Raw genomic sequence first — 27,912 nt, forward strand, 5'->3', positions numbered from 1 at the left:
TTACATTGTTTTAATTCTTAAAAGTAAATTAAGGTTGGCGTGGGATGGTGGCACACTGGGTTAAATGCACATAGTTACTATGCGCAAGGACATGGGTGAAGTGGTGAAGCAGGTCTGCAGGTGTCTGTCTTTCTCTTTCCCTCTCTACCTCCCCCTCCTTTCTCAATTTCTCTCTGTCCTATTGAGTAAAATGAGAGAAAAAAATAAAAAAGGCAGCCAGGAGTGGTGAATTCATAGTACTGGCAACCGAGCCCCAGCAACTGGAGGCAAAAATGAATTAGTTAAAATAAAATAAGGTTAATTCTGGATGTGTTGGTTCTTTTTGTGTTGTTTTCTTTCCTAATAAATATATTCAATATATGAATGAATGAATGAATGAATGAATGAATGAATGAGCAGATACTATTTCTGTTAATAAAATATTAATGACATACTTATCCCTTACAGTTTTTGTGATACATTGGATACTCGGTAATATGTGTGATCTGCCTGAGGATGGAGTTGGGGGTGGGGAGATAAACACTGTCTTGTTGTACCTGATTATGAGTTGGCTTGACTTCATTATATAAGTCACTTGAGTCATATTGTATAACAGAAGAGGGCAAAAAGGAAACATCACATGCAATTGGAGGAAGGTACATATTTTGGTTTATTTTAGCTACTCCTTTGCATTTTATGGAAAACACAAAAGGTAAAATTATAAATAGGTATATAGTTTGCAGTGCTTACAAAGTCATCCCTCCATAAAACTGCCCTGTGTTGTCGGCACAACATATACTCACATTAATTTTGCTACAAGACAAGCATATATATACTCATATATACTCATATATATATACACTCACATATATACTCACATTATATACTCACATTAATTTTGCTACAAGACAAGCAATTAGCAAAAGAAGGATATGAAGGGAATGCCATCCATTTAAGTGATTTCAACTTAGAAATTTTTTTTTGAGGGCCAGGTGGTGGTGGCACACCTGGTTGGGCGCACATATTACAGTGCACAAGGACTCGGGTTCAAGCCCCTGGTCCCCACTTGCAGGGGGAAAGCTTCACAAGTGGTGAAGCAGGGCTGCAGGTGTTTCTCTGTCTCTCTCCTCTATCTCCCCCATCTCCCTCAATTTCTGGCTGCCTCTATTCAATAAATAAATAAAGATAATATTTTTTAAAAAAGAAAAAACTTTTTTAACACTTGGCCAATTTTGGATCTAGTCTCTGTGAGGATAAATTCACATGAGGTCTACAACTTATCACAGAAGGATAAATTGACTTTAAGCAAATGATTTTCCTCTCTAGTCTTCAGATTCTTGACCTATAAGTTGAGACTTGATCTAGGTGAACCTTTGATATCCCGCTTTGTTTTTCCACTAAAGTTACTGCTGAGTCTAGGCACCAGCACTACAAATTTACCACTCCTAGTGGCCATTTTTTTCCTATTGTAATTTTATGATGATTATTATTAGACAGGTCGGAGAGAAATTGAGAGGGAGGTGGGAGATAGAGAGAGGGGGAGAAGGATAGACACCTGTGGACCTGTTTCACCATTTGTGAAGTGACCTCCTTACAGGTGGGAAGAGGGGGCTCGAACCCAGGTCCCTGCACTTGATAATATGTGCACTTTGCCAGGTGTGCCACCTCCCAGCCATGATATTCCTTAAGATTACATGACTTTTACAAGGCACACAAATACCTCATATAATTAATATATGTATGTGTGATTTACATTACATATCAAATTTCACAAATGGAATTATAATTTCTAAAATGAAGAATAACTTATTTGGGAAATCCAGCAATACTCTTCTCAACCTAACAAAATGGATTTTTTGTAGATCTTAAAAATAAATACAGCTTAATTCTGGATATCTTGGCTTTCTTTTTTTATTTTTTATTGGGGAATTTATGTTTTACATTCAACAGTAAGTAGAATACTTTGTACATGCATACCATTCCCCAGTTCCCCATATAACAACACAACCCCCAGTAGGTCCTCTGAATCCTTCTTGGACCTGTATTCTCCCCACCCACCCACCCCAGAGTCTTTTACTTTGGTGAAATATGCCAATTCCATTTCTGCTTCTACTTCTGTTTTCTTTTCTGATCTTGTTTTTCAACTTCGGCCTGAGAGTGAGATCATCCCATATTCATCCTTTTGTTTCTGACTTATTTCACTCAACATGATTTTTTTCAAGGTCCATCCAAGATCGGCTGAAACGGTGAAGTCAACATTTTTTACGGCTGAGTAGTATTCCATTGTGTATATATACCACAACTTGCTCAGCAACTCATCTGTTGTTGGACACCTGGGTTGCTTCCAGGTTTTGGCTATTACAAATCATGCTGCCAAGGACATATGTGTACACAGATCTTTTTGGATGGATATGTTGGGTTCCCTAGGATATATCCCCAGGAGAGGAATTGCAGGATCATAGGGTAGGTCCATTTCTAGCCTTCTGAGAGTTCTCCAGACTATTCTCCACAGAGGTTGGACTAATTTACATCCCCACCAGCAGTGTAGGAGGGTTCCTTTGACCCCACACCCTCTCGAGCATTTGCTGCTGTTACCTTTTCTGTTGTATGACATTCTCACAGGAGTGAAGTGGTATCTCATTGTTGTCTTGATTTGCATTTTTCTGACAAGCAGAGACTTGGAGCATTTTTTCATGTGTTTCTCGGCCTTTTGGATCTCTTCTGTGGTGAATGTTCTGTCCATTTCCTCCCCCCATTTTTGGATGGCGTTATTTGTTGTCTTGTTGTTGAATTTGGCAAGCTCTTTATATATGTTGGTTATTAACCTCTTGTCTGATGTATGGTATGTAAAGATCTTCTCCCATTCTGTGAGGGGTCTCTTGGTTTGGGTAGTGGTTTCTTTTGCTGTGAAGAAGCTTTTTAATTTGATGTAGTCCCATAGGTTTATACTTGCCTTAGTCTTCTTTGTAATTGGATTCGTTTCATTGAAGATGTCTTTAAAATTTTATGCGGAAAAGAGTTCTGCCAATATTTTCTTCTAAGTATCTGATAGTTTGTGGTCTAACATCCAAGTCCTTGATCCACTTGGAATTTACTTTTGTATTTGGTGAAATACAGTGGTTCAGTTTCATTCTTCTGCATGTTTCAACCCATTGTTTCCAACACCATTTGTTGAAGAGACTCTGATTTCCCCATTTAATAGTCTGGGCCCCTTTGCCAAAGATTACATGTCCATATGTGGGGGGGGGGGGGTCTTTCTTTGTTTTGTTTTTCTGTTGTAGTAAATATATTCATTAAATGAATAAAATTTAAAGAATCTGAAGTGACGGATAAACCCTTCAATTTTCTTTTTGTTACATTTCAGAATGATTTTTCTTTCACAGTCCAGTCTTCGAGGTTATCCAGTCCCGATAAGCAGTCACTCGAGTGTAGACACCAGGCTTATTTTTTTCACCACATCCACTACCCCAGCTTACTATTCCAACAAGGTACCAGATATTTCTAGAGTTAGAGTAAGCTAGTGGTCCACCAGAATCTTTCTGGAAAACAAACAGGAAAAAAAAATTTTTTTAAATCCTTAACCAAGGATTTCCTTTTACCTCTCTTGGAGTTGACAATAGTTCCCAGGCACTAAAACAATTCACTCTGTAGGGACTGAGATCTATGGAACTCTGGAGCTCTTTCAAAATCCAACAAAACTGGGCAAGTGAAATAGGTCACTTGGATAGTATGCAGCTTTGTCACAAGAGTGACCCAGGTTCAAGCCTTCCCCATTCCCCACTGAAGGAAGCTTCAGTGTTGTGGTGTGTGTGTGTGTGTGTGTGTGTGTGTGTGTGTGTGTGTGTGTGTGTGTCTTTTCTCTGTCTCTAACAACAACAAAAAGCAACTAAAAACCAGAATATATTGTATTTAGCTGTCATACAATGAATTGGGTAAAGTGAAACTGAAATTAAAATAAGACCATACTTGACTATGAAGACAGTGACTTAGCTGCTCCTTCCTAAAGCCTCTAAGAATTGTGTGAAATAGCTATGCTAAACTACGGGCTGCATCCAGGATAAAAGGAGTCAGCTTTGTAAGTATGCTGGTTTCCTGCAAGTTCAGACCCAACTTATTTTATTTCCTTGCACCTATATCCTTATATGGATTCCTTTGCTAATAACTCCATGAGGGTGGAAGGTATATTTTCTACAAATGTTCTACCGTTTATCAAGTCTATTGTGTGGTACATAAATATTTGTTACATGAAGTGGAATAAAAAGATACTACATAGACATTACTCTCTCTCTTTCTCTTTCTCTCTCTCTCTCTCTTTCAGCCAGAGTCTTATCCTGTGTGATTTCACCATTCCAGGCAGCTTTTTCATTCTGAGTCTAGAGCTAGGGGCCAGTGCCTCCCAATGTGGTATCAAGGCTCAAATTTTGGGTTGTGTATAAGTTAAAATATCCCCTACTTATGAACTATTTCTCTCCTCACTCCAAATACTTTTTGTTTTAAAAAAAATCCCATTTAGTTAGCATTTCAGAACAAAATGGTTAGCGTATCTAGACATACCTGACAAGAGTCAGCTCCTCCTGTCATAAATCCAGCACACAGCATGTTATCTGTCACCAACTTACTTAATGCCTGAGGGCCATTGCATATTTTGTTGTCAATAATCTTTATGTAGGCCTCTTGAAGGATCTCTGGGTCTGGACCTAAAGACATTAAGTTCTGGCAGTTATAGAGATCTAAGCTTTGTCTTATTGAGACAAAAAATAAAAATTACTTGATAAAATGGTTCTAATGTTCATGAAGAACCAGACCAGTACAACAGAATCTAGATAAGTCTTTTTTCTCCTTTATTTCTTTCTTGCTTTTACTTCCCTTTCTCTCTCTCTCTCTCCCCCTCCCTCCCTCCAAGGTTATCACTGGAGCTCAGTGCCAGCACTGTGAATCCACCACTGCCATTGGCCATTTTTCCTTTTTATTCCTCTCTCTTTCTCTCTTTCTTTCTTTCTTTCTTTCTTTCTTGCTTGCTTGCTTTCTTCCTTTTATCTTATTCTATAGGACAGAGAAAATTTGACAGCAAAGGGGTAGATAAAGAGGGAAGTGGCCTGGTTAGTGGTGTACCTGGTTGAACACACATGTTACAGTGTGCAAGGACCCAGGTTTAAGCCTTCAGTCCTCACCTGCATAGGAGAAGCTTTACAAGTAGTGAAGCAGGACTGCAGGTGTCTCTGTCTCTCTCCCTCTCTTTCTTCCCCAACACTCACAATTTCTAGCTGTCTCTATCTATTAAATAAAAATGATTTTAAAAAAATAATCATGTTTAAAAAAAAGCAAAGGGAGGAAGATAGACATCAGCAGACCTGCTTTAGTGAAGCGTCCCCCCCCTGCAGGTGGGGAGCTGGAGCTCAAACATGGGTCCTTCTGGATAGTACTATGTGTGCTTTACTGGCTGTGCCACTACCCAAGGCCCCTAAAGGTCTTTTTCAGATACTTATTATATCTGGGAGTCTCAGATATTTAATTCCAAATTTTCACTTCTTATTTTCAGAGTACTTATACCCACCACTTGATTATTTTGTATTTAACTGCATGGGACAGTGACTGACTATTTAACTACTCTAGTGAAATTACTACATTTTTATAGAAAGACTTACCATACATATAAAGTTTCCCCCATCCTGTGACTACGACACTGTCATTTTCTGAGAGCTTCATTTTGGCTTCAGGAAGACAAATCTTACGAATACGTTTTGTAAAAGAGACATTCTCAGCAAGTTCCACAAGAGCAATATCATGGTGAAGTGAAGATACATTATAATTTTCATGAATAATAATATTCTGAACTTTCCGTGTCATAAGTGGTTTTTGTACTGCAGTTCCAAAGTTGACAGTCCACTCTCCTGAATTATTTGTCCTGCATAGACACAATAGAATGAAAATACATTCAATTTCTGGGCAACAACAGTATTCATAATGATCATTATCTTAAAAAGCATTTAAATTCTTATTTTATAGAAAATATCTTTGATATAGCAGTGTTATTAAAGCTATAATCACATAAAAATGGTGCTAAGGACTCAGAGTTCTCTGCTTTCAGCAATTCCTTCGAACTAGAGTAACTGAGGTCTTCTACTACTTCTGTCCCATCCAGGTGCTGATCATTTGATTTGGTTAGGACCTTTTGAGTGGCCCCAAAGTGTAGGCTCCCAAATTACTGATTGCCACATATTCCTGTGTTCTAAGAGGTTATGAGAAACAGTGAGTATCTGCATACACAAGCATATGGGAGGAAAAAAAATTTTTGTAGTCATACAAATCACTAATTAATTTGAGAGGGGAAAATTTGATTGTCTCAGACTGTTTAAAGCACAGACTATGTCTTTTTTTTTTTTTTTGGAAAAAAATTAACACTTCCTATACACTGCTTGTGTAAATACAAATTAGTTCAGCCTCTATGGCCAACAGTCTGAAGATTCCTCAAAACACTAGCAAGGAATCCACAGTATAGACGGGCAATTTCTCTGTTAGGGATCTATCCAAATAAAACAAAAAACACCTATACAACTATGAAAAGAGGTTTATGTATTATGCATCTATGTTCCTGGTAGCACTGTCAGTAATACCCCAAATATGGAGGCAACTTAAAGGCCAAACCACAGATGAGTAGTTAAGAAAGTTGTGGTGTATATACACACCATTAAATACCACTCAGCTATCAAAAATAAAAAGCAAAAAAATAAAAATAAAAAAATAAAAGCACCTACTTTGCCTACTCTTGAGTAGAACTTTGTAAAATCATGTTAAGTGAGATGAGCCAGAAGGAGAAGGATAAAGAGCATATGACCTCACTTAAAGATAGAACTTAATCAGCAAAAAAAGAAAGGCAAAGCACTGGGTGAAACTTGCACTAGTCTTGGTCTGTTCAGAGGCCAAGAACTGTGCAGAGGATTAAGAATTGAGTAAACACTAGGGCCCCAGTGTACTATATTGGTGGTGGGAATGGTGTACAGACATCTAACACAAAATGATGAGAAATTGTCCCAATATATCCCCTACCCCCATTTCCTTAATAAATGATAATAAACAGATGAATAAACAAAATTTAAAAGTTACAGCTTGTTGTTGATTACCCTATTTTATTTAACAAGTTTATGTATTTCAGCTTCTAATTTAGATTTATTTAAAAGATTCTCTAGCTCTCCACTGAGACAGTCTCAATTTAAGACCTTACATACACAGCTTCCCTCTGAAGATTGTTTTCAAGACTCCAAGACTTCATATAACTAACAATCTTTAATATTTTTCGCAGTTCTTTTTATCTATTTACTTCTTTATTTATCTATTTTTTTAATTTTTATTTATAAAAAGGAAACACTGACAAAAACCATAGGATAAGAAGGGGACAACTCCACTCCCACCACCAGAACTCCATATCCCATCCCCTCCCCTGATAGCTTTCCTGTTCTTTTTCCCTCTGGGAGTATGGAGCCAGGGTCATTATGGGTGCAGAAGGTGGAAGGTCTGGCTTCTGTAATTGCTTCCCCACTGAACATGGGTGTTGACAGGTCAATCCATACTCCCAGCCTGTCTCTCTTTTTCCCTAGTGGGGTGGGGTTCTGGGGAAGCGGGACTCCAAGACACATTGGTGGGGTCATCTGCCCAGGAAAGTCCGGTTGGCATTATGTTGGCATCTGGAACCTGGTGGCTGAAAAAAGTTAAGATATAAAGCAGAACAAATTGTTGACTAGTCATGAACCTAAAGGCAAGAATATTGCAGATGAAGATTTAGGGTCTCTGTTTTGAAAAAAGCTAGTAGGTCTATTGTAGGTATATTCCAAGGCCCATGACTACTAGTTTTTTGCCAGGGCCTGACATCTAGTATGCAGGTGGACTCAAGTTATTGTCTGGGAGATGGTGTCATAGTTGGAAAAAGGACTAGAAAGCTGGATCAGGGAAGAGAATAGCTCCAAAATATGGGAAAGTATATGAAAATTGTTAACTGTATACCCCATCAATTTGACCTGGGGCCCATATTCAGCTTAGGAGCCCATGTAACCTCTGCATCCCTGTAAGTTTGAGCTCTCATTCTGTGGTCACAGCTAGGAACATTCCAGGCTGCACTAATTTCAGGACCCATCTTCCTCAGGTGATAGGAAGAGTATGTTATCCAACCTCCCTTCAGAGAATGGAATATTCCCTATAATTGTTGATCCACATTGAGGACAAGGTCCTATAGGGACCCACAAAGGGGTGCATTATGTTGTTCCTGATGGATGACCAGTGCCAGTGGTGAGAGGGATCTGTTAGAGTTCTAGGCCCATCATGTCTGTGTGGGATCCCAGAACTCTGACTAGGGCCCCACATGATGGGATGGGCTGATAGCGACTAAAGGGTCATCATTAAAACATGCCAATCTCTTTCCCTTATTCAGCTTTTGTAATCCTTACTTTGTCTGACAAGGTTAGCTTTGAAGTGATTGAAAGACCCAAAGTGACACCATAGAGTACCTAACAAAATAGTTTCTACTTAGACCTAGATACCCTCCTCACCTGCCTCCTGTATTTTCCCAATTCTAAGAGTTTCATTGACTTTACACATTCAACAGTTGTGTTTCTTAAACTCATTTCCTATAGCATCAAGCTCCACATTCAGAAACTTAATTTCCTTTTTAAATCAGGTACTTGAGAATTTACTCTGTTAACTCAGTCTGCTAGAGGAAAAAAAAAATCCATTTCAGAGTCTAGAACAGAGTAAGAGTCTAGAAATATGGTTTGAAGAAAAGATTTATTTACTAAGAATCAATATTTATAAATATTACTGGTATCAGCAAAGTAGCTCACTTACATAGTGCAGTTGCTTGGCCGAGTGATAACCAAGTTCGAGCCTGGCATCCACCACAATGAAGGAAGCTTCCATTATCTGGTGTCTTTTCCTCTCTCTCTGTATCTATCTTTGTCTCTGAAAAAAAGTCAGCCTAACTCTTTGAAGTCCCAGTAATGACAAAAAGAGAAGAAGGAGGAGGAGGAGAAGATAGAAGAAGAAGAAGAAGAAGAAGAAGAAGAAGAAGAAGAAGAAGAAGAAGAAGAAGAAGAAGAAGAAGAAGAAGAAGAAGAAGAAGGAGGAGAAGGAGAAGGGGAAGGGGAAGGGGAAGGGGAAGGGGAAGGGGAAGGGGAAGGGGAAGGGGAAGGGGAAGAAGAAGAAGAAGAAGAAGAAGAAGAAGAAGAAGAAGAAGAAGAAGAAGAAGAAGAAGAAGAAGAAGAAGAAGAAGAAGAAGAAGAAGAAGAAGAAGAAGAAGAAGAAGAAGAAAAAGAAGAAGAAGAAGAGGAAGAAGAAGGAAGGAAGAGGAGAAAAAAGAAACATCACCACTCAAGATAGCCAGTTTTTCTAATTATAATTTCTAATGTTTCCATTTACAAAACTCTGTCTACTTCAAATTGTCCTTTATGCTTACTATTTTTAAAGTGCAATTTATGTTGTTCCACATCCACTCATTTGTTGAAGGCTGTTTTCTCAACCTGAAATGTGCATTATTTTTCTCATCTTCCCACCCCTTGACAATGAATTATTATACTTGGAGGTTTATACCAAATCTTATGTTCTTCATATTCCAGTTTGACATGATCTCTTCATCAAATATCTATAACATTTAACTGTCTGGGTCAAATGTGACACTTTCTAGACTGCTACCTTGTGCTTTTATTACATCACTTTTAATTTCTTCAGCTAGACTGAAATGCTTAATGGGCTAGACAGATAAGTTACAAATAACTGGAGACAATCATATAAGAGTTCAAGTTAAATTTCCGTTATTTAAAGGCTGTATGATGTTGGTCAAGTTACATTATAAATTGTGAAAGCTAGTTTCTTTATATTTGAATAGGCTAAATTGTGCCTTTCATAATAATTATCTTTAAAATTAAATAAAGTAACTGGAACATGTAATGATAGATCAAAGTAGCTTTGCAGAAAATGTGAATTATTTCCATTCACTTTTTTCTTCACTGGCAGATTTAAATGCTATATCCAGTGAGAAAGATAGCATAATGGTTATGCAAAAAGGCTTTCATGCTTGAAACTCCAAAATATCTAGTTCCATTCCTTATCACATCATAAGCCAAATCTGAGCAGCGATCTGCTAAAACAAAATAAAAAAATACTATCTCTACCCTTCAATTGTGCAAGCGATTATAAATTTTGGATGACATCATTACAAGTTAATACACTTAGACTAAGCTCCTCAAGATCCCCTAGACAGACCTGCACCCAGATTCTTACATTTATTTATTATTTACTTGTTGGTTGGTTTTTGGTGGCTCTCAGTTCTTGCACATATGTGATTCTACTTCTTCAGAGTTACTATTTTTATTCGTTTTTTAAAAGTTAAGTATAGAGAGGCAAAGAGGAAAATAAAGAGAAATAGGGAGGAACACCACAGCACTGCTGCACCATTCCTGGAGCCACCTAGTTTGGTGCCACAGTGTTCCCATAGAGGGTTTCGACTACATCTAGTGACTTCATGCTTCGTAAGGCATACACACCGTACAGGGTGAGTTATCTCACAGTTCCCAGAGTCTTACATTTAATCAAATTTGTACACTTACTTTCCAAAGCAATGAGCTGCAGTCAACAACCACTTGGGGCTGATCAGAGAGGCTCCACAACTGTGGTGACCTCTGTGTTGCAGACTGGCCTGCCATGGCCAAGCCCCTGATAAGGCGTTTTTCCCATTCACAACCCGTTTGCCTGCTAAACTCTTGATCAGTGATCTCCCACAACCTGAAAAAAAATTTTTTTTCAGGAGCACATATCTTTGATTATGCTTTATAAGAAGTAGAGCTTACAAATATTATTTCAAATCTCTCAGTGGTTATCTTGAACTTGATAAGTGATGCTGCTGTTTCTTAGAAGGTACTTCTATTATGATGCCTATTCTATCCTGGCTTAGGTGACTTTTACTTGTTCTCCTTTTCAATTTCGATCGTCTTTTAACCACTGACTCCTACCTTTTCTATTTGTTGTAGTTCTTGCCTCTCAAAGTTGATTGCAAATTGTTTAGAGGTGGAGACTTTGCTGCATCAATGTCTGCATCTTGCATAGCACAATGCAATCTTATCTGTAATGTCCCTTATGAACATTAAGATTCTGCACAAGTCTTTCCTGAGTAAATGAATGAATGGATGCATGTGCTATGTTGTAGGCAACATAAATCAAACAGAATTTATTTAAAATCTTATTTTAAACTTTTTTTTATCTTAAATGTATTTTACGTTGTGTAGTGGTGTGTTTTCTTGTTTTCCATACAAAGTTGTTCTTTGTCCTCAGTTTTTCTTATGTCAAGTTATTCAGATATTATACTCTTCAGTCATGATTTAATTCTTGGGAAGTAGGTCTATTTCTATTTTTCTGGGCAGTTATTTACAAATATCAAAATGTATAAGTCAGTGTTTTTTAAAGAAGAAATTTCAGTTAGAGGATTTATCTTGGGACTGGATGGTGGTGCATCTGATTGAGCTCAACTTTTCGAGTGGTGAAACAGGACTGCAGGTATCTCGTTATCTTTCTTCCCTCTCTATCTCCCCTCTCCCCTTTCAATTTCTGTCTCTATCCAATAATAAATAAAAACATTTTTAAAAATAATATATCTTAAAAAGTTTCATCACAAAAGAATTCAAAACTATAACTATGTGTGGTGGCAGGTGTTAAATTCATTGTGGTTATTATTTTGCAGTGGATACAAGTATCAAATCATTACATTGTATATCTAGAACTAATATAGCATTTTGTATCAAATATCCATCAAATTTTTAAAAATTCCAGATGGACATATAGTATTTCCAATAATTTTGAAAGAATACTTATTGCTTCTACATTATATACTTCAGTATTATTTTTACAAAAATTATAGAAAAATTTTTGTGAATGTGTCAAATCTATAATAAAATTTCTAAACTTACAGTCATTGGTAAGTGATTCAGCCTTATCTTTGGTGATTTCTGAAATTTAAAACAAAATATAGAATTATTAACATATCATCAAGCAATTAATTGCCTTTAATCCAAGGACTTAAATTCTCACTTTTCTAGAGCAATTACTTCTAATATCTAACTATTGAAACTAATTCATGTATTGGTTATCAACCCTGCTTTCTATTAACTGTCATAATTTTGACCATGTTTCAATATCTCTACCAGATAGAAGAGGAAAACTGAAAAGGACATCATTTTTAACAGCTCTCAGTTTGGGGCTATGGAGATAGCATAATGATTATGCAAAAGACTTTCATTCCTGAGGCTCTGAGATCCCAGGTTCATTCCCCAGCGCCATCATAAGCCAGAGCTGGGAAGTACTCTGGTCTCTCTCTCTCTCTCCAATTCTCTCTCTCTCTCTCTCTCATTGAAATGAATAAAAGACTTTTAAGCCCTCAATTTTGTATAATTGTGGTAAAATATTTATTTAGGTAAAACTTGACAGTCATACTAAAAATGAGACTGGGCATCTTCTTTGGATTTCTTTCCTTATCACTATTCTTATTACTTTAAAATACTCAGAATTATCTGTATATTAAAGAAAATGATTTAGCATTATTATAATTCACTGAGACTGTCCTACTTTTAAAGTAAGTTCATTACTAGGGCAGTATCATGAAATTTTGAGAGTTTAACTAAAATTCAATATCTTATTTTGGAGAGAATTTAGAGAGAAAGACAATATAGTTGGGTACTACAGGGAGATGCACTGAAATGTGACAACTCAATCTCTGGAACACAGAAGGGTACTAACTGGTGAAGTCTTGGGCATTGGTGCCCCTGGTTGAATGCACACACTACAATACTCAAGACCAAGGCTCAAACCCCCAGACCCCCCACGCCCTGCAACGGAGAAGCTTCATGAGCAGTGAAATAGTATTTCAGGAGTCTGTTTCCCTTTTATCCCCCCTTTCCCTCTCTACTTCTCCAAAATAAATAAATATAATATAATATTTAAAGAAAAAAAAAAACAGCTACCACAGAAGATTTGTATTGCTTTCAAGGGAAAGACTCTGCCTCAAAACTGATTTCTCAGAAATGGCCTGCTGGTGACAGAACCTGCATTCTGAAACAAAGAAGCTATAACTAGTGGCTGTTTGACAACCTTCAAAGAGAGAATAAACTTTCAGTCTGGAAGAGCACAAAACTGTATTCTGCAATCACAAGCTTCTCATCTAATAAGTCTTTGGGAATTCAACTGAGAAGTTCAAGAGTTTTGTAGGACCTTTGAGTGCAAACTGCCCTTTGCACACTGGCACAAAAATCTTATCATTTTCTCCCCCTGTTTTCTAGATAGTTCTTCCAGAATTCTTTCCCCTAACAATATTCCTCCTATTTTTCCACAAGAAGTAATTAGAAATTCCTATCCCCAACTTTATTCTTACGCCTGAGCTTTCCATACAAACATGAAAACACTAAGTCAATTTTCTACTTATAGCTGACAAAAAGTAAGGAGAAATAGTAAAGATCTTTCAGCTCCCTTTTCCATTTATAATAGTAAACCTTTTCAAATTCATGTGTGTGTTTGCAGTTTAACCTATTTCATTTTTCAGCCAAAGATTTGGTGACACTGTCCATTCTACTACCAACTCACTGGTAGAAGTGCTAGAGATTTGAAAGCACATTTTTTCTAAGCAATTTTAAACTAATTATCTATTGTTATTTTTACAGGAGAATGAAAAACCTGAGTACCACCCAGCTCTGCCATGTGCAGTGCCAAGTATTAGACAATAAACCGCATGCATATAAATCCTGTGCTCTCCCAGTGAATAGCCTCCTGACCTCTAAACAAATTCTTAAAACTATTTGTTCATTTTTAGCACTTTTATTTTAAATAATACAGAAACCAAAAAGAAAAAGAAAAAGGAAAAAGAAGAGAAAGTAAATAAATAAAATACCTATAAGTTTAACGGATGTGGGAACCGCTTTCCAGGATGCCATGTTGTCTTTTACCAACTGTTGTAGAAAAGCTTCAATTTTTGTCTTCATGCTGTTTTTCTTTGCAGGAAGAGACTTGAATGTCAATTGTAATTGTGCACTTGAACCATTGGGATAAGAACTAGAAAGGGACAAAATAATCTAGCATTCTGGTCCTTGAATTAAGAGATGTTTTGTGAATACGAGGACTTTCCCACATTTAAATCATTATTATTTCCTTTACATGCATTAATAAACAATACACATTGTTGCAACTCTATTTTCAAATGATTTTTTGTTTGTTTAATTGCAACTAAGATTATGACTGGAACACAGTGCCTATGCCACTAATCCACCACGCCTGGCAGCCACTTTTTTTTTTTTTAATTGAGGTGGAAAGAAACAAAAAGGGGATGGGGACTAAGAAGGAGAGAGAGGCAGAGAGACACCTGAAGCACGGCTTCACTGCTAGTGAAGCATCACCCTACAGGTGGAAACAAGGTGTTTTGAACCCAGATTCATGTGCTCAAATGATTATGATAAATTTAAGCGTCTTTAAAGGTTTTCTTAGATATACGGGTTGATTGGTTGGTTGGTTGTTTGGCTGGCTGGCTGGTTGGTTGAGAGGTTGCTTTGTTGGTTCACTAGGTAGATTTTTTTCATTAGTTTCATTGGGTAGGGAAGAGTTAAGATTTTTCCAGAACAGATATTGATAATTACTAAATTCCAAGTTTTACCTACTATTATCACAAATCCACCATGCAACATGTCACTGTTGTTTTTATTTGCATTTTCCTAATAAAAAAATACATTTAACACCTATGAACATCTATATGTCATCTTAGAAGTATTTATTCAGTTCCTCTACCAATTCATTCATTTTTTCATATTACGTAGCATAGAAACATGGTGGTTTTCTGTGTAGAACATTTGAAAATGATGCAGTGTTATAATACATGTTAATATTCCATTTAAAAAATTTAAATGAAAGCAAAATATTTTGAGTCACTTTGTACTTACAGAAATCGAATGAACTGAGAGTTGATATATTCTTTACTTATACTAGAATTTTGAAATACATCAGTCATCTATCAAAATAAAGAAACGAAAGGACCACCATGTTTATTCAAATCAAATTTATAGTGAAATTAGTAAAATATAATCTCTGCTTGGCTGGGGGTATGGATCAGAGAAGCAATTACAGAAGCCAGAACTCCCACCTTCTGAAACACAAAAATAATTTTGGTCCATACTCCCAGAGATGTAAATGATAGGGGATGTAAACCAGAGGGCTCTTTAGCCCCATTCCACCAGGACCCAAAGAGTTTGCCACCAGGAATCTTGTTTTTATAGCATCAGTGAAAGGGAAGCAAATCTGGAAAACATCAGAGAAAGCCAGGCACTGTTTTTCTTATCTGAGAAAGAGAGGGAAAACAGGAAAGACACTGGGAAGTAGTAATAGGTGTAAGGGTGAACTATAAAGGAAGTGAAAAAAAAAAAAAAAAGAAAGAAAGAAATTGAAGTGAAAGCAACAGTATTGGGGAAAAGACGGGAAATATAGATAGATAGGCAGATAGATATAGATAGAGAGAAATATAGCCATAGAACTAGTATGTATAGATAACCTTGGAAAAACTACTGCAGTGTTCAAAGGAGGGGCTAGAACACAGAACTCTGGTGGTGAGAATTTTATGGAATTATATCCCTATTATCTTACAATTTTGTAAATCAATATTAAATCACTAATAAAAATAGTAATATTTGTTTTACCTTAGTCTCAATATCTTTGCTCAACTCTGTGCCATCTTGTGAACTAGCAGCTTCACAACTACTGTTATAAATGACTCCAGGAATGTGAAATTCACCCAGGTAGTAGTACATCTTTCCTGTGGAAAAAAAATACTCAAAGAATATTACAGCAAGGCATGGTCTCAAGGCTCCCTATAGATTAATATCAGAGTTATAAAAATAACTAGAAGGGGGGATAAAAAAGGAAGAGGGTGGAAGAGAATCAATACTCATTTATTCTAGAATTGACAACTATACAACATTCATGAAATGATCCATCACCTTTCTTTATATGATATTGACATGTACTAGTGAGGCCGGATTTAAAACCACATGCTCCTCAAAACAGCAGTCCAGGCAGCCAATAATGATCTGCCTACGTATGTACTAAAAATGAAAACAAATTTGCCTGTGAAAAATCTTAGCATACTGATTTCCCAGTTGATCTTTGTAATGTGTGCATTTAACCAGGTGCACTATCATCTGGCCGCACCAATTGATCTTTGTAAGTAGTTCTGATACAAGGCACATTACAAATATCACACTTCACTTTCTGGCTGAGTGTTAAGCCCAATTGCAGTCTCTTTCCACTTCTTGAAATCTTTCTCTCTTTTTTTTTTCCAGTATTATTGCTGGGACTTGGTGCCAGCACCACTAATCCACTGCTCCTGGAGGCTATTTTTTCCCCCTTTTGTTGCCCTTGTTGTTTTATCGTTGTTGTGGTTATTGCTGTTGGATAGGACAGAGAGAAATGGAGAGAGAAGGGGAAGACCGAGGGGGAGAGAAAGATAGACACCTGCAGACTTGCTTCACCACTCATGAAGCGACCTCCTGCAGGTGGGGAGCCGGGGCTCGAACTGGGACCCTTATGCCAGCCCTTGCACTTGACGCCATGTGCGCTTAAGCTGCTTCACTACCGCCGCACCCCCTAGAAATCTTTCCTTAAGCTCATCATGCCTCCCACTTTCCTAGAGCATATAACTAAACTAGTATTTGCTGGCAATCACTAAATCTCACATTCCTATTCTCTCCTGCTCCCATATGTAAAATGGTTCATCTGATACACTAAGGCACTATAAATAAAAATAAGCCAAGACTGGAGATAGTTATCCCAGGTCTTATAATTTTTTAAATAGTAACTAAAATAAAACTATATCCTTTGGGAAGAAGTAGTTAAGGATATATATCTATAGTTTTGCAGCAATTATTTCTTTTGTTCATCTTTTAAAAACCGCATCATCAAGGGGTCGGGCGGTAGTGCAGTGGGTTAAGTGCAGGTGGCGCAAAGCGCAAGGACCCGACTAAGGGTCCCAGTTCCAGCCCCCGGCTCCCCACCTACAGGGGAGTCGCTTCACAGATGGTGAAGCAGGTCTGCAGTGTCTATCTTTCTCTTCTCCTCTCTGTCTTTCCCTCCTCTCTCCATTTGTCTCTGTCCTATCCAACAACAACGAGAGCAATGACAACAATAATAATAACTACAACAATAAAACAACAAGGGCAACAAAAGGGAATAAATAACTAAATATTTTTTAAAAACCGCATAATCTTAATAGACTTTGGAAGAAATATGATCTCCGGAACTGATTTAACTCATTGTCTTGCAATTAAGAAATATCAGGCCAATCTAAAATAAAAACTGACTCCAGGTATACTACAGTTGCCTATGTTTCTTTATGGTAACACTTATGTGAACTGTGTTTTGGAATGACAACTAATAGAAGCTACTGTTCTTCACAAACATATTAGCAAGGCTTCTTCACAGGGCCTTGATTCAGGAAGTTCAGAGTATTCTCCTTAAGGCAGTTTTGTGAAGAATATAATTTTTTAATGAATAGAAGGCAAGAGAAAACAGATATAGAGTATGAGAGTTTGTTGATAGATACTGTAGGCAAGAGACTGAGCGTCTGCTACTATTCTAAAATTTGAATAATAATAATAACTGGAGAAACAATGCTAAAATGTCAAGTTGACACACGAACTGAAATTATCACTAAATTAGACAAAACCTACCCACAGTGCATTAACGTATAAGGCAACACAATTCAGAATACTCTAAAAAATTACGATTAGTAGGAAATTACACTAGAAAAATAAAATAGTAATGTACTGATATATGATCAACTCTGCTGCTTCATAGTCTGTAGTGTCAAATAAATCACTTGACTTTTCTAATCCTCCATTTCCTGAATATAACAATAAGTTAATAAGTAGAATAGCAAAAATCTACTCTCCATAGGTCAAAGGATTGTTGTGAAGATCAAGTGAAATAATAGATGTCAAATAAATATTAAATATTGTGAAAATTTAAGAATTTATTTTTTGTTTCAGAAACATTTAGAGAGAAGAGAGAGATACATAGAGACAGAGAGACCAGAGCGTTGCTCAGCCATAGTATAAGGTGATGCCAGGAACTGAACCTCTGGGATTCTGGTATACAAACTGTATGCTCTAATAAACTGAGATATTTTCCCAGCTTAGAAGTGTTTTTTTTTTTTCTAAAAGGTAAAAATAAATGGTAAAGCCAAGTTTTCTGAGTGTGGATTTTATGAAAGTTGAAAAAAAAATTAGGTCGAGCTGTGGGGGAGGTGACTCAGATGTGGAGTACAAGACTTGCATATATGAGGTCCTGGTGAAGTTCAGTCTCCCAACACATTATAGAATACTGCTCTCGGGAGTCCGGTGGTAGCGCTGAGGGTTAAGCGCAAGGACCTGCATAAGGATCCCGATTGAGCCCCTGGCTCCTCACCTGCAGGGGAGTCGCTTCACAAGTGGTGAAGCAGGTCTGCAGGTGTCTTTCTCTCGCTCTCTTTGTCTTCCTCTCCTCTCTCCATTTCTCTCTGTCCTATCCAACAACAACGACATCAATAACAACAACAACAATAACTACAACAACAATAAAAAAACAAGGGCAACAAAAGGGAATAAATAAGTAAATATAAAAATTTTCTTTAAAAAAAATAGAATGTTGCTCTGGTCTCTTGTTCTCTTGCTCTTTCAAAAAAAGGGAAAATTAAATAGAAATTTAAAAATCATTGTTTTTGTATAACATTCAACTACTCAATCACTCTACTGATTGTATTTTAACAACCAATATCAGAATTGATCCAAGAATAGTAAGGATCTCTATAGTTTGAAAGATTTTAACTACAAGATGTAAACAGCTCAACTATAAACTCCTTTCTAAACTCCTTTACTGACAACAAATGTCATCAAAATATTGATCATTTCAGTTATCTCAGTATTTCCATAGTTCATGTTATAACTTAGATCAAGGAAGGATATAATAACTTTTTTAATGAATTTCTATGGGAAATTATTATGTTGAAGTAGAATAATCATAGATGACAAGTAATTTTCCTTAAATAAATGTAACATTCATGTGATTTCTTACTAGTTTTTAAAGATAGAAGAGGTTATCATAGTAAAGGTAGAAATGGGAAATAGTTAATACTTACCAACTGCCAAAAAATGGACAAGGAGACCAATTGTTACTCCCAGGATTGCCATGACACCAAGGAAAATAAGAATCGTCCTCCATACTGGCCAAGCTCTCGAGGGAGATACGTTGTTTCTACAAATATGCAGAAATGGCTCAAACCAGGTAATCAGCATTCTAAATCTGCCTGACTCTCAACTCATGAGATATGATTTATAATTTAACACCAGATCCTTTTAGCTTAAAATGTCTCATCTTTGAACATCTCAAATAGCATAGATCCTAAGACTCATTCCATCTACAAATTATACTTGAGTAATGTATTAACTGCGAAGGACATAGCACTGAGAAAAATATATGTGGCCTCTGTCTTCATTTGCTAAAAAGAAATGTATTTGCATTTCTCTCTGTCTCTTTTTATTTTAATCTAAAGCATATTAAAAAACCATTAGATATAGTCTGAATTGTATTTTTAAACCAATATAACATATGTATATGGGCATATATAAATTATCAGCACAAAAATATAACTACACGTATATGCTTACCCAAATATGGAAGTGTGTTATCAATACCACATGTGTTAAAGTTATGGATAATATTTTTTATCTATTTCATAGAAAGGGAAAATTAAGAGGGAATGGGGAAGAGAGAGAAGGAGAGAGAGAGAAACCTATGGTACTTCTTCACCACTTGCAAAGCTTTCGCCCTACAGGTGAGGACTGAGAGTTTGAACTTACCTCCTTGCACATTGTAAAACGTGCGCTCAACCAGGTGCACCAACAGTTATATCTTTTTTCATTCACTGAATTATGTATTCTAAATTTTTTATAGTAGGCATTAATTATTTGTAAAATATAAAGTAACACATAAGTTTTATCCTCAAAGCCAATAAATTATATGAAAAAAATAATTCTTAAAATTATGACAGCATCAGATAGAATAATATAAATTTATATTTAGGTCATAATGCTACCTATAAACTATGTAAGGTTTAGACAGTAGATATCTTCATAAATTGAAAGATATGATTCTAGAAACTTCCCACTTTGAGAAGAGTCATAACCTATACACATAGAAAGTGATTGATGACAAGTTTTAAAATAGAATGGGAGGTGATTGTGCTTACTGAAATAAATAAAAGAGATGAAGGGCAACTACCAGATGTTTTCAATTCTATGTGAAGTCATAAACTTGCAAAAAAAAAGCAAGAAAACTATTTCTGAGACTTGTGAGAATTATGATGGAGGTGGGATGGTCAGAACACAGAACTTTGGTGCTTAGGTGGTAGGTGTGTGGTGGATCTATACCATGTAATATTACAGTGTTGTAACCTAACTTTTTTATTAAAAAATAATATCAAGTGTTTCCCTAATCTCTTTTTTTATAACCAGAGCATTGATCAGTTCTGGCTTATAGTGGTGCAGGGAGGGACTGAACCTGTGACTTCAGAGCCTCAAGCATGAGTCTCTTTGCATAACCATGATGCTGTCTACCCCCATCTTCCCCAATCTCTTTATATTCTGCATCATAATAAACAAAATTTGAAAAATGACACAATTGAAAATAAGTGGATATATTTGGCAAATTAGACATTCTTTATAAAATCAGAATCTTAATATCAATAATTCTAAGTGGATATATTTGGCAAATTAGATATTTCTTATAAAATGTAGGTTTCTTTATACTAATTACTCTAGGAACATTTATTTTAAGTAAAAAAGTTCCAGTTCCTTTCTTAAAAAAAAAGAAAGATGTTAATCCTTTCTTAAATAAAATAATTAATTAATTAATTAAAAAACAGAAAGAAAAGAAAAGAAAAATGCATTACCTTGTAAAACTTTGTAGTTCTACCCTGACTTGCTTTCTCTTTCTTGTTCTCTCTCCACTAATCCTACCTTATCCTTGTACCTCTTTACTGACTTGTTAATTCATTTCCCAGAGTCAACATCATTTGTCAAAGTTCTTCCAAGAAAATCCCTATGTCAGACCTGTTCCAAGTATGCTGTCATACTTAAATTCTGCTTTTAATCTCATCCTCAAACTAATGAGTTATTCACACCAAAGATTCTTTGGCAGTATGAATCAAATTTTAAAACTAGTATGGAAATAAAGTAATTAATAACAATAGTTACAATCATATTAATATCTGGACCTAAATTTTATAAAGACTAGATTAAGTTCACTGGTATACTGATTTCTCAGATTTGTTTTGAATTAGCCAGCTGTAACAATCTGGTAGTTTGATCTGACATATGCATAATTGTTTGAAAGATTCAAAATTATGTAACATAGAGAATGATTCTAAAGTTTGAGATGGCTTTTATACAAATACCCACTATAATACAACTTATAAAATGTTTTCTTCTTAAAAAAATATTTATTTGTTTATTTATTCCCTTTTGTTGCCCTTATTGTTTTATTGTTGTAGTTACTATTGTTGTTGTTATTGATGTCATCATTGTTGGATAGGACAGAGAGAAATGTAGAAAGAAGGGGAAGATAGAGAGGGGGCGAGATAGACACCTGCAGACCTGCTTCACCGCCTGTAAAGCGACTCCCCTGCAGGGGAGCAGGGGGCTCGAACTGGGATCCTTATGCCCGTCCTTGCGTTTTGCACCACCTGCACTTAAGCTGCTGCGCTACCACCCGACTCCCTAATAAAATGTTATCTTTGGAATTACATAGTGTTGACAAGGGCACTAAAAGGCTATTTCACTATCCTTGTAGACTATTCCCCATCATAGATAATTAAGGAGATCTAATACTGTAAAATCTCATAGCAATTTATAATTTATTCAACCCTCCCTTTAGTCAGTGATTCATGAACCCTAGGGATTGTTGCTTTCCACAATGGTAAAAGAAAATGTCAGAGTGATATTATATTATAGGCATTCTAAAAAATCCTATAGTAAAATAATTCATTCTCATTTACAAATTTTGACTACAGCTTTATTTTAAAGACAGGAAATTTGATTCCAGGCTAAACCACCATCCCTCCCCATTTAACAAAGAGAATGAATAAAAAAATTAGTCTTCAGCAAATTTAATCAACTTAACTAACCTATAATTGTCTTATTTGGGATTGAATCTACTTCAAGTTTAAACTGATTAATATTTTGGTATGATTAACCATTTCTCTAAGTAAAATAATAATAAGTCCATTGATAAAAATTGATGGCAACTCCACTAACTATACTTTTTTATTTTATTTATATAAAGGAAACGCTGATAAAAACCATAGGATAAGAAGAGTAGAACTTTACACAATTCCCATCAGAACTCTGTATCCCATTCCCTCCCCTGATAGCTTTCCTATTCTTTATCCCACTGGCTATACTTTTTTTTTCATTAGCTACAAATTTAAAACACCAGATTTTATTATAATTAATTTCCATAGTCCATACAGGTATAACTTCCTAGATTAGATTTTTTTTAGATTAGATTTTCTTATACACAGTTCGCTATAGCATTAGTTTAGAAAAGTAAGAAATTTTTTAACAATTCTAATTGTATTTTTCCAGATTTCTGAAAGTTTCCTAGCAAGTTTACAGGGCCATTAAGCCTCAGAAATAAAAGCATTTTTCTTCTTAGGATCCAGAAATAAAAATATAAATATCAGAAAATGAATTAGCAAAAAAAAAAAATTAGAAGATACTCAGAAGCAAAGCTTAATAGATTTTATAGACTTAATCTTTCAAATAAAATTCATTTACCTGTACATAATATTCTTCTCTGGTGTTGTCAAGGAAGAAGATGATGGTGATGGTAAGGATGATTGTGATAATTTAAAAAAAAAAAGGACCTTCTGGTGTGGCTTTTAAGGTTATTGATATATATATAGCTGATTTATATGTTACACTAAGTGTTGGTTGGTTCGTTTTTATGGGCTGGGTGAAATTTAGAGAGCAAATAAGATTAAACTTGTCTGACTAGTGTTAATGACTATGATATTTCTATGACTTTCAGATAGGAGTCATCCAAAGGTACACCCAATAAAAAGCTTTGTGGTGTATTTGTATAATCCTCTGTGTTTGAACAGTTCCATGGTTCTTCCGTTTAAAAAACCAATCATTGCTATGTAGACATTTCTCACAAATATTCCTTTCATAAGATATCAGTTGCAGTTATGCTATATTTCGCTATTTAGCTTACTATCACTATGAAGTAAATACAAATTTTTATTGTGGCTTATATTTAACATCCTATTAACTGTTAGAATTATCATCATTTTGCTGTTCATAAATTTAGTTTATTTTTTTCTATTGTGTTCACACAGGTATGTGTAAAACTGAGTATTGTAGTTCTGCATAATAGGAGCACAGAAAATATCACACATATTAACAACAGATACATAGCTAAACAGACAAGAAAGTCAACAGCTATTCTTAGATCCATAACAGAGAGAAGGATACATAGAAAAGTGTTCTTCCAAGTTGGAAATAATTTTATTAACCTGAATCAAGACTCCTGAGAGGAAACTGCTGTTGGGATAAATGACTAGTTATAAAAAAAATAGCAGCAATTAACAAATTACTGGAGATCTAGAATGGATAACTGAGTTAATAAAAATCCAGGGGGGAAAAAAACCAGTATAGCCACAGGCCGTTTGGAATATAACTAAAATATGCCTGCTAGCTATCTACAAATATTTTTTAAATCCTTTCTCTATTCTGGCAGTAGGGTGAAAGCTCTTCATTTTTTGTTATTCCAATTCACTATATTCTAAACAATAATTCCCCAGAATTCCACCCCACTAGGGAAAGAGAGAGGCAGGTTGGGAGTATGGATCAACCTATCAACACCCATGTTCAGCAGGGAAGCAATTAGAGAAGCCAGACCTTCCACCTTCTGCACCCCATAATGACCTTGGGACCATACTCCCAGAAGGTTAAAGAATAGGAAAGCTATCAGGGGAAGGGGTGGGATATGGAGTTCTGGTGGAGGGAATTGTGCTCAGTTGTACCCCTTTTATCCTATGGTTTTATCAGTGTTTCCTTTTTATAAATAATTTTTTTTAATTCAGGGGACACAGTCAATAGAGGGATACCAGAGATTCAACCAAGTTCCTGTAGCAATTATTTAAAAATAAATAAATAAAATCCTTCCTGTATTCTGGCAGTAGGGTGGAAATTCTTCATTTTTTGTTACTTCAATTCACTATATTCTAAACAAAAATTCCATTAGGGATAGCTAGGTTACCAAGATTTCTTGGGATATTATTAGAGCCTAACTTACTTAATGAAAAGAAATTCCTTACCTCAGGCCTCTCTAACCCTCCAGTTCCACTGAAGTGGAGATAGAAACTGAGAAACATTGGTGAAATACAGAATTGAGAGGCATTAAGATCACTAAGAATGTAACAATTACAGAACTGTTAGTCTTCCCCTCCTTCCATAGAACTGTAGAACTCTTCTTGTCCCTCCACTACATACTGACACATTACTACAGACATATTGATAGTAGCTCTTTCTACCTGATATATCATGTCCAGCCATCAAGAAGTAATTTCAGGGGGCTGGGTGATGGTGCACCTGGTTAAGCATACACATTACAGTGCACAAAGACCCAGGCTCCAGCACCCAGTCCCCACCTGCAGAGCAGAAGCTTCACAGGTGGTGAAACAGGGCTGCAGGTGTCTATCTCTCTCCTTCTCGATTATCCCCTTTCTATTTCTGGCTGTATCTATCCAATAAATAAAGACAATAATAATAAAAAGCCTGCAAGAAAATAATTGTTATATTTAAATAATTATTTTGAAGAAAATAATTCTTTTAAAAAAGAAGTGATTTCAAATATCTGTAGTTCAAATAAAACATTTGGCTAGACATAGCATTCTTTTATGATAAATTTTTAAAGATGTGAGTGAGGAAATATTCCTCAATTAAGTAAACTCTGTATACAACAAACCCACATCCAACATCAAACTCAATGGTGTAAAAACTGAAAGTTTTTTAGATAGGAACAAGTCAAGGCTGTCCAGTACCAATACTACTTGTCAATATGTACCTGGAAGGTCTAACTATAGCAATTAGGAAAGAAAAAGAAATGAAAAGAATCTAAGAGAATCTGGAAGAGAAGAGCTAAAGTCATCACTATTTCAGTTGACATGATAGCATTGATAGAAAATTCAAAATGACCCAGTGGAAAACTTACAGATCTTTAGGCAATATAGTAAGGTGGCAGTTTACAAAATTAATAATCAAAAATTGGTTGCATTCCTCTGTGTAAGTTGTAAACCAAAGCAAGAAGAAACCAAGATAGCTATCCTTTGCAACAGCATCAAAAAGAATTTAAGTATATAAGAATAAATTTAGCAAAGGGAGTAAAAAACACATATGAAACTATGAGTGACTGAATTAAAAAAGCACAAGGAAATGGAAAGATATCTCATGCTAATGGCTTGGAAGGATTAATATGATTAAAATGACCATCTTACTCAAAGCAAGATACACATTTAATGAAATCCCTGTTAAAATGCCAGTGAATTTCTTTAAAAAAAACAAAACAAATTCTATAAAAGTTTATCTGGAACCAGAGGACACCCAGAATGACCAAAGTAATCATGGGAAAAATAGAACAAGATGGGAGGCATCACACTTCCTGACTTAGATTTAGATGTTAGATCATAATCCATAAAACAAAAAGAGGGAAACACCAGTTGAGCACTATATGATGTCTGATTCAGAAATACCTTCAGATTCTAGCCAACATCAACTCACCCCACCCACCACCAAAGCTCCTGTGTTCTCTAGCCCTCCCCTCTGATAACTACCATAGTTTTCAGAAATCCTGAGACATTTTGTTACATTTTTTAAATTAATTTACTTATTTTTATTTTTAACCTTACTTTATTGGGGGAAGGGATGACTTACAAGACAATTGTTGTCACACATACAACTTATCTCCCAACAATAAATGTCAGTACACCACACCCTCAACCTACTTGCCATCTTTCTCTGCCATAAGACACTGTCATTAACCCCTCTTAAAACCCTTTCCATCTCCTCCTTAGAGTCCTTGAATATACTGTAATAAATCACATAGCTAAAGCTTTTACCTTTATTATTTTGGATTGGCTTTTCCTCCATTTTTTTTAGTGTTATTCACATTCTGCTGCCTTCATATGATTGATTTTCTGATTAAAGGTTTATAATTATTAACCCTTTATGTGTTGTTTCAATATAAAATACCTTGCCACTACTGGAAGTGAAACTACATCTTAATGACTTAAAAATAGAAATTATTAATATATATATATATGTTTATATATATGCATCAACTAAAGGACAATTATTATCTCTATGACTACCTTTATTAGAATCACCAAACAAGTAAATGCAATAAAATTCGAGTCTAACTTGGACTCCACTAAAATCCTAGAGGTATTTCCTCCCCAACTTGAGGCTAGATCCCATAGACCAATGTGGATACAACAAATGACACTCAATGTTTTAACAGCTGAGAGAAAGCCAAGGTCACCAGATAAATAAGGGATGACAAAAGCTGGAAAAGGGCAAGAGACTGGCTCACTTAATGGTGGTCTTTTTGGTCACTATCAGGCCACCCCATCATCTGGGGCCAAAGTCAGGGAGCCCTAGGATTCCCCTGTAGATACAATGTGCCTAGACCTCTAACAGACTCCTGTCTCCTCCATCAGGAACATCATCATAAGCCCTTTCAGAGGCCTCTCCAGGACCTTGCCCTTACTATGAAGTACCAATGGTAGGGACTATCCCACTCTCTGAAGGGAAGTTGGGTCATCTTACTTTCCCACTCGATGAAGACTGGTCCTGAAATGAATGCAGCCAAGAATGTTCCCATCTGTGACCATAGACTATGAGCTCAGATTGACAGGGACTCTGCGGTTGTACAGGTTCCTGTGCTGAATGTGACTATGCATGGGTGCTGGATCAGATTGATGTGGTAAATAATTAACTATACTTACATATTTTCTTCAAGTTTGGGAGCTACTCTTTGCCCTAATCCAGCTTTCTATCCATATTCTCAACTCTGACTACATCTTCCCAGGTAATATTTTTTAGGCTACCTTCATATTAACTATCAAGCTCAGTTAAAAACTGCTAAAATTTTGGCCCCAAGAAACAGACCTAAAATAGACTTCCTAGCTTCTTACCACCCTAAAATTCCTATTCTGGCCTACTCTATTCCTACTTTCTGGTTCCTATTTATTAAACAATTTGTCTTGCTTCATAACTTACTGCCTTTCAGACGCCAAGCTGCAGATGCTTCTATGATTCCATCCTCAAATCTATGGGTAGACAACCTCACCAATGTGCCTTGGAACCAGTGTGCCTCTTCAAAGCCCTATCCCACTAGGGAAAGATAGAAACAGGCTGGGGTATAAATAAACCTGTCAATGCCCATGAAAGAAGCAATTACAGAAGCCAGACCTAACTTCTGTATACCAAAAAGAATTTTGGTTCATACTTCCAGAGGAGGAGAAATATTAGGGGAAGATGACTAGAGGTCTCTCAAACCAAATTCTTTTTTTTTTTAATTTTTATTTATAAAATGGAAACAATGACAAAACCATAGGATAAGAAGGGTACAATTCCACTGCCAGAACTCTGTATCCCATCCCATACCCTGATAGCTTTCCTAGTCTTTAACCCTCTGGGAGTATGGACCCAGGGTCATTATGGTGTGCAGAAGGTGGAAGGTCTGGCTTCTGTAATTGCTTTCCCACTGAACATGGGCATTGACAGGTTGATCCATACTCCCAGCCTGTTTCTCTCTTTCCCTAGTGAGGCA

General features: G+C 36.1%; 1 protein-coding gene across 1 annotated transcript; it reads right to left on the reverse strand.

Moving 5' to 3' along the window:
- Positions 1-3,356: 3,356 nt before the first annotated feature.
- On the reverse strand, positions 3,357-19,313 carry LOC103119992 (transmembrane protease serine 11B-like). The gene is made up of 9 exons (XM_007530342.2): positions 19,157-19,313; positions 15,684-15,799; positions 14,934-15,001; positions 13,895-14,055; positions 11,925-11,963; positions 10,572-10,746; positions 5,625-5,884; positions 4,534-4,676; positions 3,357-3,518 (listed from the first exon to the last, which is right to left on the reverse strand). The coding sequence occupies exons 1-9, from the start codon at positions 19,311-19,313 to the stop codon at positions 3,357-3,359; spliced, it is 1,281 nt and encodes a 426-aa protein (XP_007530404.2).
- Between the last annotated feature and the right edge of the window lie 8,599 nt (positions 19,314-27,912).

Source organism: Erinaceus europaeus, chromosome 3 (assembly GCF_950295315.1).
Source record: "Erinaceus europaeus chromosome 3, mEriEur2.1, whole genome shotgun sequence".
Lineage (NCBI taxonomy): Eukaryota > Metazoa > Chordata > Mammalia > Eulipotyphla > Erinaceidae > Erinaceus > Erinaceus europaeus.